At 44.5% G+C, this 12,430-nt stretch overlaps 1 protein-coding gene across 3 annotated transcripts in view; it reads right to left on the reverse strand.

Annotated features, from left to right (window-relative positions):
- Window positions 1-634: 634 nt before the first annotated feature.
- Window positions 635-12,430, reverse strand: part of RFWD3 (ring finger and WD repeat domain 3) — a 49,981-nt gene continuing 38,185 nt past the window's right edge. For all 3 annotated transcript variants that reach the window (XM_044382505.3, XM_044382504.3, XM_026495213.4), the window contains 6 exons: window positions 11,856-12,081; window positions 9,132-9,282; window positions 7,781-7,957; window positions 5,869-6,083; window positions 5,007-5,218; window positions 635-3,109 (listed from right to left, as the gene is read on the reverse strand). In XM_044382505.3, the coding sequence (XP_044238440.3) occupies window positions 2,966-3,109; window positions 5,007-5,218; window positions 5,869-6,083; window positions 7,781-7,957; window positions 9,132-9,282; window positions 11,856-12,081 (1,125 nt within the window). In that variant the 3' untranslated portion in view covers window positions 635-2,965. The remainder of the gene's footprint in view (window positions 3,110-5,006; window positions 5,219-5,868; window positions 6,084-7,780; window positions 7,958-9,131; window positions 9,283-11,855; window positions 12,082-12,430) is intronic.

Raw genomic sequence — 12,430 nt, forward strand, 5'->3', positions numbered from 1 at the left:
TCCGGTCCTCCTCGAGTCTAGTATACTCCATTTGTTGTTCAGCCGGAAAACATTTTCAGCCTTTCCAACCTAATCCCAGAAGCATGATTTATGGCAACAGAAATTCCTGAACTAAACAGAACAAAGACACTGAGGCAAGAGGCCAGAACTGTGCAGAGCAGGAACCCGGAGTCCAGGCTTGCCCAGAGCTGCTGTCCCTGCCCCAGTGCTGCCAAAGACTAAAAGAAATAAAAGGGTAAGTCCTCTCTTCCACTCCCCCCTCCCCCACATTATGGTTTTCTGGCTTCAAAGAAAATACCAAGGAAGCCAATGGGCAAAGGGAGTCTGGGAAATGTAGTTTCCAAGATTAAGCCCCTTGGATTTGAGAGCAAACGGACAAATAACCACTGTAGGTTAAGTTCTTAAGAAACAAACATACAGTTTCCCATTAAGCAACAGTAGAAAAGAACTGCCAGTTAAAGCACCTCACCAATTTAAGTAAGATGTTTACTTCAGTCCAGAGACCTATCCTGTGTAATCTGGACCCAGTACTGCATGAAATGACGAAATCTACCAGGCTGAGATCGTACCACTTTCCCAAGAGGCAGACATGCTCTTGCCTCTGGCAGTCCAAGAGACAAAAGACACCAGGAGCTAGTACACATGGCAAATGCTTTATTTTCATGTTAACAGTAACACAAACATTAAAACACAGAACATGAACAGAGATCCGACTGCCCTGTTTGTCAAAGCAGGTACAAGGATATATACATCAATAAGGTTTCTGGAGTCTGCTTAACTCCAAACCCTCAAATGGGAGAACTACCTTAGAGACAGGGGTGAGGGGACATGTTGGGGCAGAGCCTGGTGCTGCACGAGAGACTGGAGCCTGGGTCTACAGAGGGGATCTCCTGCGGGCTATGGGGGGCAGGGGTAGGGTGGCTGGGGGCAAAGTCTTTTCCTTTGGAGAAATCAGTTGAAGTTACATAAATTGGTTTCTGAAGCATTCATATTTACAGGAGGAATGCAAGGATCGGCAAGACCTGAGACTGATCCAGCCTCCATGGTAATTAGTTCCTTGGTTCCTATGCTTGGTGTGTGTGTGTGGGGGGGATCAATCAGCATGAGCTGAGTGTACTTCCAGGCCTAGTCAAATCCTAACCCCACTCCAGGTTTGTCCCTGCCAAAGACAAAGGCAGCCAGGACCGGCCCGACCGCATCCTCTCTGACAATCTGCTGAAACCAGATGAGTTCCGCTTTCAATTCAAATCCCTTCCTGCCACTGATGCCCAAGGCCCAGGCAGTCATTCTGAATCATCGACACAGTGAAAGGAGTATCTCCTCTGAGAAAACAGGGCTCTTTCCCAGGCTCGGGAAGCTGGCTTTTTGAAAGATGTACTAAAATAGAAGGAGGTCCTCTTTAAAAAAAGGCACAACTAGAACTTGGAACTCTGGGGAAATCTGCTGTGATAAGCCTTGCTGGTGAGAAATGCTGGAAACAGCTCAGGACTTGTCAGGCCAGAACTGTGCTACAATAAAAATAATAACATTTCCAGAACAATTATTTAAGAAAGTCACACTGCTGGCCATCCTGCTTCTAAGAACAGGGCACTGGCCACCCACGCCTGAGGCACGTCCTGCCGTGGACTGTGGTTTAGCAGAGCGGCCTTGGGCAAAGCAAAGAGACACCAGCTGAACCCTCTCCTGGAGAGAAGTGCAGCCCGCAATGTTGGACAGTCCACGGTCGGAACGAAAGCTGGTGGGCTTCCCCTGCAATCCACGCAGGTCTCCAACCACTCTTATCTTCCTGAGATTAACTATTTTTCTAACAACTTTTAAAAAGGTTAGGAAGGGAGGCAGATCAGAGGAAGTTGAAGCCAAACCTCAGTTTCCCGTGAGGAAGGTTTTGCCTGGGAACCCCAAACACGCTCAAGAACAGCCCCCACTCTGAGAGCTTGGCTTTATTCAGATGGGAACTCTTTCCAAGTGGAAGAGACAGGCCCTCTCCCGTTCTCAGCAGTGGCCTGACAGCTTCTCTTTTGTAAGCCTCTCCTGGTTAGCCCCTTGCTCTTGATCTCTTTTACTGGGAGAGACTCAAGTACGAGCTTTCACGTATCACTCATCTTTTCCTAGTGTCAGGGAAAAGGAGTGGTTTTCAGAGCACTGGCTTATATAAAACCAAGTCTGAGATCCCAAGCTAGCTAGAAAAAAACGAGGCTTCCCCACTGCTCAAACAACCGGTCTCTTTCCTCGGCTCCCACAATGTGATGAACTTAATGCACTCAGCATTAGGGAAGGCTCATCAGCCGCCTCCATCGCTGGGCTTGCCAACATCCCAGCACTGCACACCTGGAATGAATCTGTCGCTGCCACAAAGCAGACCAGATGTGCTCTACCACACACTTCTGTGCAGATGAGACCAAGTCACTAAAGCATTGTCAACACACAGGGTCAGAAGTAGATCAAATCCTCACCAGGTTGTATAGCGCCCTCTTGTGTTCAAATGAAGATTCGCCTGCATCCACGCTGCATCCAAGCAACACGAAGATGGTTAGTCCTTTCCGGGATGCAAGCGTTCATCTGCAAGTCACATAGCTCCAGTGACAAGACCACTTAGGTGGGTGTCACATCCTTCAGAAAATGCCTGGTGTACACTCATATCCTAAATGACTGCTTGGAGGATATTCTCTCAGGTCCAGCAGAATGTCTCATCAGAAACAGAGATTCTCAACAGATTCATGAAGGATTTTACCCCAAGACATGAATAAGATGGGAGAACCAGTCACTTACTCTTTCGATGGACACTGCAAATACACAATCTGTAGTGTTTCAATGACTGGAGTCTTTGAGTCACATCAACCCAGAGGAATCATGATTCCAGAAGTTCTAGGCCACAGACAATAAGCAGGGATCTTGCTCAGGGCTGCTAGCTGCTGGCAAACATTTAATGTAAACCAGCAGCATGCCTGCCAAGTTCCAGACACAGTCACTCCCACCTATAGATGTGGACCATCTTCTCTGTTAAGGTAGCCAAGTAGCTGCTGTGGTTCGCCTCAAATGGGCAGATGTCCAAGACAGGCTGATCGGCCTGCAGTTCCTGCAGCAACGAGCCACTGCCAGCGTCCCACAGCTACAGAAGACAGAGAGAAGGGTCAGGAGTCATTCAGTTCAGCGGGGGGACTCGCTTGCTTGGTCATCAGACAGCTTTGTGGGTTTTTTTTTTTTAAAGATTTCATTTATTTATTTATTTGAGAGAGAGGGAGGGAGGGAGGGAGAATAAAGAGGGAAGGGAGAAGCAGGCTCTCCTCTGAGCAGGGAGTCCCACGTGGGGCTCGATCCCAGCACCCTGCGATCATGACCTGAGCCGAAGGCAGACGCTTAACTGACTGAGCCACCAGGCGCCCTTTTGTTAAGTTTTTATTTAAATTCCAGTTAGTTAACATACGGTGTGATATTAATTTCTGGTGTACAATAAAGTGATTGAACCATTCCATACATCACCCCGTGCTCATCACAAGTGCCCTCCTTAATACCATCAGACAACTTTGAGAGAGCTGCAGAGAGGGCACTGCTGGGGAGGAAAACTGACTGTTCCTAACCCTCACAAAGCCAGGATACGCGACATAGTTTAGGCGTGGCCTCTGCCACTGTGATAGGCAGTTAGTCTACCTGTGAGTGGATCTGAAAACCAAGCTAGCATTCAGCCCTTCAATCAAGCCCTTCCACCGAGGGACGGAAGAGTCAACAAGACAAAAAGTCCCTGTCTCTGCCCTCATGAAATTATCATCTTTTTTTTTTTTTAAAGATTTTATTTTATTTATTTGAAAGAGACAGCCAGCGAGAGAGGGAACACAAGCAGGGGGAGTGGGAGAGGAAGAAGCAGGCTCATAGTGGAAGAGCCTGATGTGGGGCTCGATCCCAGAACGCCGGATCACGCCCTGAGCCAAACGCAGACGCTTAACGACTGCACCACCCAGGCGCCCCTCATGAAATCTTCTAACTAGTGCTTTCTTATCCTTTTCACAAACTTTTTATTATGAAAAATTTTTATTATGAAAAAATTTTTTTCATAATAAAAAGTAGGGTAATACACTGAACTACCCATCACCCAGATCAGTAAGCTTTTTACCATATCTGCTTTACTGATTCTTTGTTTTTTTTCTTACTTCATGTCATTTTACCTTTACTCTACAGTGGTGCTACCCAATAAGGTGACCACTAGCGACATAAGGTTAAAATTAAAAAAATATTTAAAAATTAAGTTAATTCACACTACTCGCGTCTCAAGTGCTTACGGGCTAGCGCAGCGATACTGGTCGGCAGCACTCTAAAGCCTGATTAGGTTTGGGCTCAAGGGCATCTCGTAGACAGTGCCATGCGCTTCATAGGGTCTTACATTAAGAGGCACATTATTTCTTGTTAACCACTTACAGTCACGTTAAGGTTGATCAATGTGTCCAGGTCGTCGTGACAGACTGACCCCCCCCCCGCCCTGTACAATTCCCCATCAACCATTCATTTGTCGGTTTCACCCTGAAATGATGGAATTGGTACCTGAATCAATTTATCTATCTCTTTATTGTAAAAGATTTTACTTATTCATTTGACAGGGAGAGAGCACACAAGCAGGGGGAGTGGCAGAGGGAGAAGCAGGCTCCCGATCCTAGGACCCTGCGATCATGACCTGAGCGGAAGGCAAACAGTTAACCAGTTGAGCCACGCAGGTACCCCTGAATCAATTATTTTATAGGGGTTTCAGCAGTTCCTTTTTTTTTTTTTTTTAAAGATTCACAAGATGCCCCACAGGACACTACAGCTCACATAAAAAAGACTGAGGTGAATCTACAGATATTTAAATGGAAAGCTATCCAAGCTAGGAAGTTAACGGGAGAAGGACCAATTACAGAGCAGTATGTAAACTGTGACTTGTGTAAAAGTAAACAACCCTACACACACACGTACACAGATACGTGCACTTACGGACAACTTTGGCTTATACACTTCAGTATAAAAAATAACAGGCTCACCAGGGCAGAATTTGATGCTTCATCCCCAGTACACACCAGGATGCTGCCATCATTCTCTGGGTTTTGGAAAATGGCACTTTTGGTGAGTAGTTTGCAGGTGGGTCCGCCAAGGAATGTTTGTACAGGACGGCAGGAACAGACTGGCTCTCCTGCATCGTTCAGCTTGTAGGACATCTCCATCAGCACACTTCGTAAAGTGTTGTGATTTTTATCTACGGGACACAGACATCAGTGTTGCTCCATGGGGATGATCCAAAGAAATTAATGAAGTACCTGAACCTCAGGTGCTTACAAACTCCCTGAGTGGAAGGGCCACAGTTTATTAAACCATTAACAATAGCTACAGAGCAACCACAGTAACAAGTGACACAGCACACACGAAATTCAGAACCCCAGGCTAAGAGAAAGCAAGTTAGCTACAATAGATTTTTGCCTATGAGGGAAACAATTCTGAGCATAAGTTATCCTTTTTAGTAAAATCACTGTATCCTGCCAGACCCCGGCTCAGGTTTTCATCTTCCTTAAGGGCAAGCAGAAGACACGAAACTGCACTGGGGGTGACTCACTGGTCTCAATACATGAGGCCTCCTCATTCTATTACTGTTCTAAATCACAGGGGCTCCTCAAGTGGCTGACTCACTGCACGGAGTACCTGGCAGAATCCTCTGACAAGTGAGAAGCAGAGGCAGGCGCCAGGGAGGAATGTAGGGCCACCAGCCTCCATGCAGTAGCAAGAGCCACTAGTCTGTGAGGGCCTTCCCAGTGCCACCTGAGGGGTAGGGCACGCTCTCCTTTCCTCCCCTGAACCAATCCGCTCCCGGACAAACCACAGGAGGTCCCACAAGGACGTCCCAACACTCACCAGGCCTATAGGTCACAAGACAGTGCCGGGTGCTGCTCTCTGTCTGAAAGTCTACGCAGCCCCCTGGCTCCATGGGCAGCACATGAGGCCAATGGGAAAAGCCCATTTTGAGCTCCCAGAAGGAAGCGTTCTCCAAGGTTCCGGCCAACACCCCACCATATGGAAATGCAGCTGAGGCAGCTCTCGGTATGTATGACAGGGATACCAGCGGGCATCTGAAGGGGAAGAAAGGAAACCATGTTTCACATTTCAATACTTGTACTGCTCCAGACCCCACTGCCAGGAGCCCGAGCACAGTCCCACCTCTACAGAAGAGGTTGAAGACCTTCTGTGGGTCACTATCCTGTGACATTTGATACAAACTACCAACCCATTCTGCAGAAACAAAAGAATATATACCTATCATCTCTGCACTCAATTTCAGAGGAGATATCACATGTGTAAAAAACAGTTAAAAAAAAAAAAGGACAAGGAAATTTAATAATACAAGATCACAAATACAAGGAAGAGTGACCGGTGTAAACTTTCTAGTAATGGGGTTAGCCACATACACAAGAAAGTCAGAAAGGAAATGCAGCTTACACATCTAAGAAAGCTTCCAAGAGGTAACTGACAGACCCTTCAAATATTGCCTGAAGCAACTGCTTTTTTTTTTTTTTTTTAAGTAACCTCTACACACAATGTGGAGTTCCAACTCATGACCCTGAGATCAAGAGTCACATGCTCTTCCGCTGAGCCAGCCGGACGCCCATGAAGCAACTACATTTTAATTCAGAAACAAGATGGTTCCTTTAGAAATTTTCTAAATCTCTCTCTGCAAGCGTATGACCAGAACTGTATGCCAAGAATCCTGTCAGAAGTGTCAGCCTGCCAACTCTGTTCCAACGAACTTTGTTGCTGCTGGACTTGCCAATGTGGCCACTTTGCCTGCTTTCCTTCATCGTCCTGTCACAGGGAAGCAAACTGAAGCAGAGATGAACGCTCCATACAAATACTCTTTCCTGGCTCGTTGCTGTCTTACTGCCTGCTCGGCCCGGGTCCGTCAACATCAACGGCAGTCCCCATGTTGGCCAGGAGCTCACATCTGTCATCTTCAGGCCCAGAGGCCACATAACTGAAGTATGAGTCTACCCACCTGAATGAGAAGACCCCAAAGTGTGGAGCCGAGGTTTAGTAACCTTTATTGTATCATTACTATAGTGCTATCTTTATGTTTAGGTCCCCATGCTCCCTTTTTAATATATATTCACAGTGGAAATGTCAATTATCTTTTAAGATACTTCTCATTTTGACCTACGTCAGATTCCACTTCATCTTTTGAGAACTTTATGCCTTCAGGACAGTATTACACCCAAAAGGTACTCAACAAATTCTGAGTCACCATGGTCCTGGTGGCCACCCACCCTCAGAATCTGGGCTGACGCTATAAACCTCCCAACTCTGGAACTGCATTATAAACATGGCATCTTTAGACCAACTTGGTTTAGCTAGAGATTAGGGAAGTTTTGAATCATTTTTATAGGCCTACCCTTCACTGCTCTCTTCCTGTGCGCTAGACACGTGGCTATTAAAGCAAGTCTCTGTAACAGGCCAAGAACCGTGACCAAGGTCACACAGCTCCTATGCAGTGGAGCCGGGTTTTCAACACAGATCTGACTTCATTTTGCCACGTTGGGTGATGAGTGACTATGAGCCTGGCTATACTTGGCACCAGGGCTTTCTACCATGCAGAAATCTCACAGACACAGAGAAAAGATCTTACTGAGTCCAAAGTGAGAACACATCACTGCACGCGGAGAACTGCCCTCATGAGGAATTCTGTCTAAACGTGAAATGCTCTCAAACGAGAGGATTCATATGACGGTCCAAGAGAAAGCAGCTGCCTATAGGCAAAAAGTAAGTGGCTCCCTACCTGGCTTTCTGGGGTACTAATTCCTGGATATGACAGCTCGTGTTTCGAAGGTCATACACCAGGATCGAACCGTTGACCAGTCCAGCATAGATGTGATTACTTTCATCAAGACACCAGCAGCAGCTCCAGACAGGACGTCCAGCATTGTAAGTCTGGACCACTGTATTTGTCTCCAGGCTGTGGAGACAGAAGACTTTTACAACTATGCATTAAGAAAATCAAATATATAACAAAGATACAAAAATTATCATTTCAGTGATAATCTTTTAAGAATACACCCACACACCCAAACTATTTGGGATTCCCAGTTTCCTCTAGGGACTGCCCAGGTAACCCCTTTCAATTCCAAAATATTTGTTTTGGAGGACACAGGCCTTCCTCTTGAAATGTAAGGAAAAAAAAAGAGTAAGTTAAAGTGGTATTTAAACAGTACATTCCCCACTCTACCCCAATTCTCCATAATCGTCTATTATACAGGGAATCAATATTCACTGCTGAAAAATTAGAACATACCTATGAGAAAAACAAAAACTAACAATCCAACCACCCACAGGCAGTCATTAATAACACTTTGGTCCTTAACCTGCCCTCTTTCCACCTATTTTTTAACACAACGAGGAAAAAAAATCCTTTTATACCTACGTATAAACATAATGCTATGTTGACTTTTGGGGCTAATTAAACCGAAGCATTCTTGAAAAATCAAAAGGCTTATGAGGCCTGATAGTGGTATCATGATGTCCCTCAGATTTAACAATGGAACAGGAAACCAATTATCAGACATCCGATCAGAACTACTTTCTAAGATGAAGGCACTGAGTGCATTCAGATCCGGTTCAGAGCAGTCGCAGGGCACATGAAGGATAAAATGCAGTAACTGAGGGTTACTGACGAGAGAAGTTGGGGCACTCCAGGGCAGGGAGCTCCTCAGAGAGCATTTCTGTTCAGCAGGATGGTCCCGGTAACAGACCAGGAAGAAGCAGGTCCAAGCTGGTATGGTAACCCCACGGTACCCAGTACCAAGGCTCCCTCCACATTGTCATTCGACCATCTGTAGGGTGTTCCTCTCCTCTACCTGGCTTACGATGTATTTTGTAACACAAATAATTTTTAAAGAAACAGGACATTGCACATACTGTTGTGTAGCCTGTTGTATCAAAATGTAAAAAGCAACACATTTTAAATTCAATGTACCTGGACCTTAGAAGACAATGCCTCAGACAAAAAACAAAACAAAACAAAACAACAAAAAAACAACAAGCACTCTAAGGCCATCCTAACACAGACACTAATTTCCATGCTGTTCAACACCAAATGGCGCAGGTCCCCACTTCCTCCCCGAAGCACTCACCTGGTCAGTTTAACAGTGCTGTCTAGGGAAGCCGAGAGCAGTAAGCCTTTGGACCGACTGCTGAAAGCCAGTCCGCGGATCTGTTTGCCATGCATGGGAACGTACTGACTGCTTTTCATGTTGGCAGTACTCAACATCTTAACACCAAAGCCTGCCAAAGACAAGAGAGCGTGAAATCACTGAAAGTCCATTTAAGGCAAAGCAAACTACCTTTTCAAGTAGTTCCTTTGTTCGGTTTTCCTGGCATATAAACCCCTGGAAAACAGCTGGTCAGACAAAGAAAATAAAAATTCCCCAGGGTTATAATTATTTTACAAAGTATATTCCACTCCAAATGTCCAACAGGTGAATGGTTAAACCACTATATGTACATGTGCACAGAACAAACTACTCCCCAGGAATACAAAGAAAAACTACCGATACAATAATATGGATGAATCCCCACAACTCGATGCTCAAAGAAGCCAGACAAAAAAGTTAAAACCGTATGATTATGTAAAATTCGAGAAACTGCAAACTGATGGATACTGACAGAAAGCAGATCAGTGGCCACCTGGGGATGGGGAGAGGAAGGAGGGGCAAATGGGAGATAGATTATAAAGGGGATGAGAAAACTCTGGGTCAATAGATATGTTCATTACCTTGATTGTGGGGATGGTTTCAGGGGTGTTTACATGTACCAAAATCCACCCAACTATATTTTCAGTATGCACAATTTATTGTATGTCAGTCAAATTTCAATAAAGCCATTAATATAGAGATCCACAGACAGTGAAGATGCAGAGAGAGTGAACAGTAAAGAATGGAGATAGGTGATTTCCATGTCAGGTGGTCGAGATATGCGACGTTTGTCTGAATGGAATAAACACTTCAATTTGCATCATTCCTGAAGGGGGAAAAAAATCCCTCCCAAACTTATCCTTTTTAATTTATTTGTTACTCTGTTCTCTTCCTAAGCTCTAACAATGTATTTATTTTTACTAAGTATCTACTATTATCCAAGTCATCCACAAACAGGATTTGTCAAATCCTAGATTCAGGATAGCCTCGAGTCACACTTCAGCTTCTCTGGGAAACGAAGTGGGAAAAGTTCATTGTGTTTTCTCCTGAAACAGAATTAGGAGAGCTAGAGAGACAAACAGGGAAACCATGGGCTTTAAATCAACATGAACACGAATACTGGCCTAGTTACTGATCAAGGGAAACAGAGAAATTAGCATCAACAGGCTATCAAGGGCTGGCGGTGCCGTGTGGAATAGATGCATTAAGGAAAAAGGAACAGATCAGACCCAACTGGGGGAACAATCCAAAGAAATGAATATTTTCCCAGTTTGCAGGGAAGGTTTTATTTGATAAACCTTTTATTAAAGATGTGGATGAGACACAGAAACATTATAAACAATCCTTTCATATTCCCCTTAATTTAATATGAAATCCTTTCATATTCTTTCAACTGCCAGCTATCAATGAATAGAAAAATATACAACCATCTAGGAATTCTACGTCTAATCCTATATACACCTAAGTTTAGGGGGACACAGTTTTGAAGCATTTGAATGGAACTTCTAAGTGGGTAAACAGGAAATCAGGCTGAAGCAAAAGGACCTGACAGCTGGGAAAAACCATATGCTGAAGATCGTAGAAAGAAACACCTACTACAATTAGGAATGATTTAACTGGGCATGTGAGGAGGTTTTCAACATTAAGACAACCTAAAATTAAGCTTTTTAAAAAGCACAAGAGAAAATTTAGAATTTGCTGTATTATCAGTAATTAATCAATGTATTCCAAATTCTTTTATTTGGAATTTGTCAATTTGAATACTGAAAATAAGTATTAAATCTTGTTTCAACTTGAATTAGCCCCGGGATAGTATTTTTTATTTTTAAGATTTACTTATTTATTTTAGAGAGACAGAGAGCGAGCAAGTGAGAGAGTGCAAGCAAGCAAGGGACAGGGCAGAGGGAAAGGGACAGAATCCCAAGCAGACTCCCCACTGAGCACGGAGCCCAACATGGGGCTCGATCCCATGACCCTGAGATCACGACTCAAACCAAAATCAGAAGTTGGACACTGTGCCAACTGAGCCACCCATACACCCCCGGGATAGTGTTTTTAAAAATACTTCCAGTCTAGGGGCACCTGTCTGGCTCAGTTGGTAGAGCATGCGACTCCTGATGTTGGAGTTCTAAGTTTGAGCCCCATGTTGGCTGTAGAGATTACTTAAAAAAAAAAAAAAAAGAACAAAACCTTAAAAAAATTTCTAGTCTAAAATGAATCTGTGACCTTATTTAATTTACATTAAAATTTTTTTTCTAAGTCATCTTTACACCCAACATGGGGCTCAAATTCAAGTCTCATACTCTACAGACTGAGCCAGTCAGGTGCCCCCATGAATCTGTGACTTTAACGAGACATACAGGGAGTGCTGTCCTCCTTGGACTGTACCAGTAACCCATGCTTCCAAGTACCCCATCTTCTCTTACTTTATCACAGTTATTAACCAACATTTCTGAGCTCTTGGTGAATACATTTACAGAATGAAGCCAACGGACACTGAAGGTATCTTTGCAGCACCTTAGAGTATCTGCATTAACACATTAGGAACGTGATTTGGTGCGCTGTGGTCAGCGTCCACCCACTAGCGAGTCTTGGATTCTACAAAGACAGGAGAGAAATGAAGTCCAATAATGAACATGAAAGCTGAGGTTCTGGATTGTTCACCTGGCAGGAAGGAGGCCTGAGGAGAAGGCTGTGATACCACCAGGCAGCTCAGAGCATCACAGTATGTCATGATTCGGCAGTTTCCTGTCGGAGACACCGTGAAGGTCTTCTGGAAATGGTACTTGCGCTGGTTCTGGATGGAAGGCAGGCAGTTCAGGAAACGTGCTTGGGAGCCGCTGGGTGACTGTGAAATCTGATCCCGATGCTGCACAAGTTTCTGCAAGTCCTACAATGAAAAAAAGGATGTAAATGTGAAGCCTTTTCGTGTGATATTGCCCTCATGCACAATTCCCTCATTTAAATGGGACATTTCTTATCCATTCTATGGAAATGCTGACGCAAATCCCTGAGCACCGCGGCCGTTCTCCCTGTATTTCAACAAGCAACTGAGCCAACGAGAGCACAGATCAGAAATAGGAGGGCTCAAAGTCTTTAATGGTCATCTTGGCCAAACCCCTCATTTTACTGGTAGATTCATGGAGGTAAATGACTTAAAATATGAATTATCAGCTGGCTCTTTAATTTGTTCAAAGTTCAAATTGCAGAATTCATCCTCAAGTGTCTACACTTCCGAC

This window comes from Ursus arctos, unplaced genomic scaffold (genome assembly GCF_023065955.2).
Source record: "Ursus arctos isolate Adak ecotype North America unplaced genomic scaffold, UrsArc2.0 scaffold_19, whole genome shotgun sequence".
Classification (NCBI taxonomy): domain Eukaryota; kingdom Metazoa; phylum Chordata; class Mammalia; order Carnivora; family Ursidae; genus Ursus; species Ursus arctos.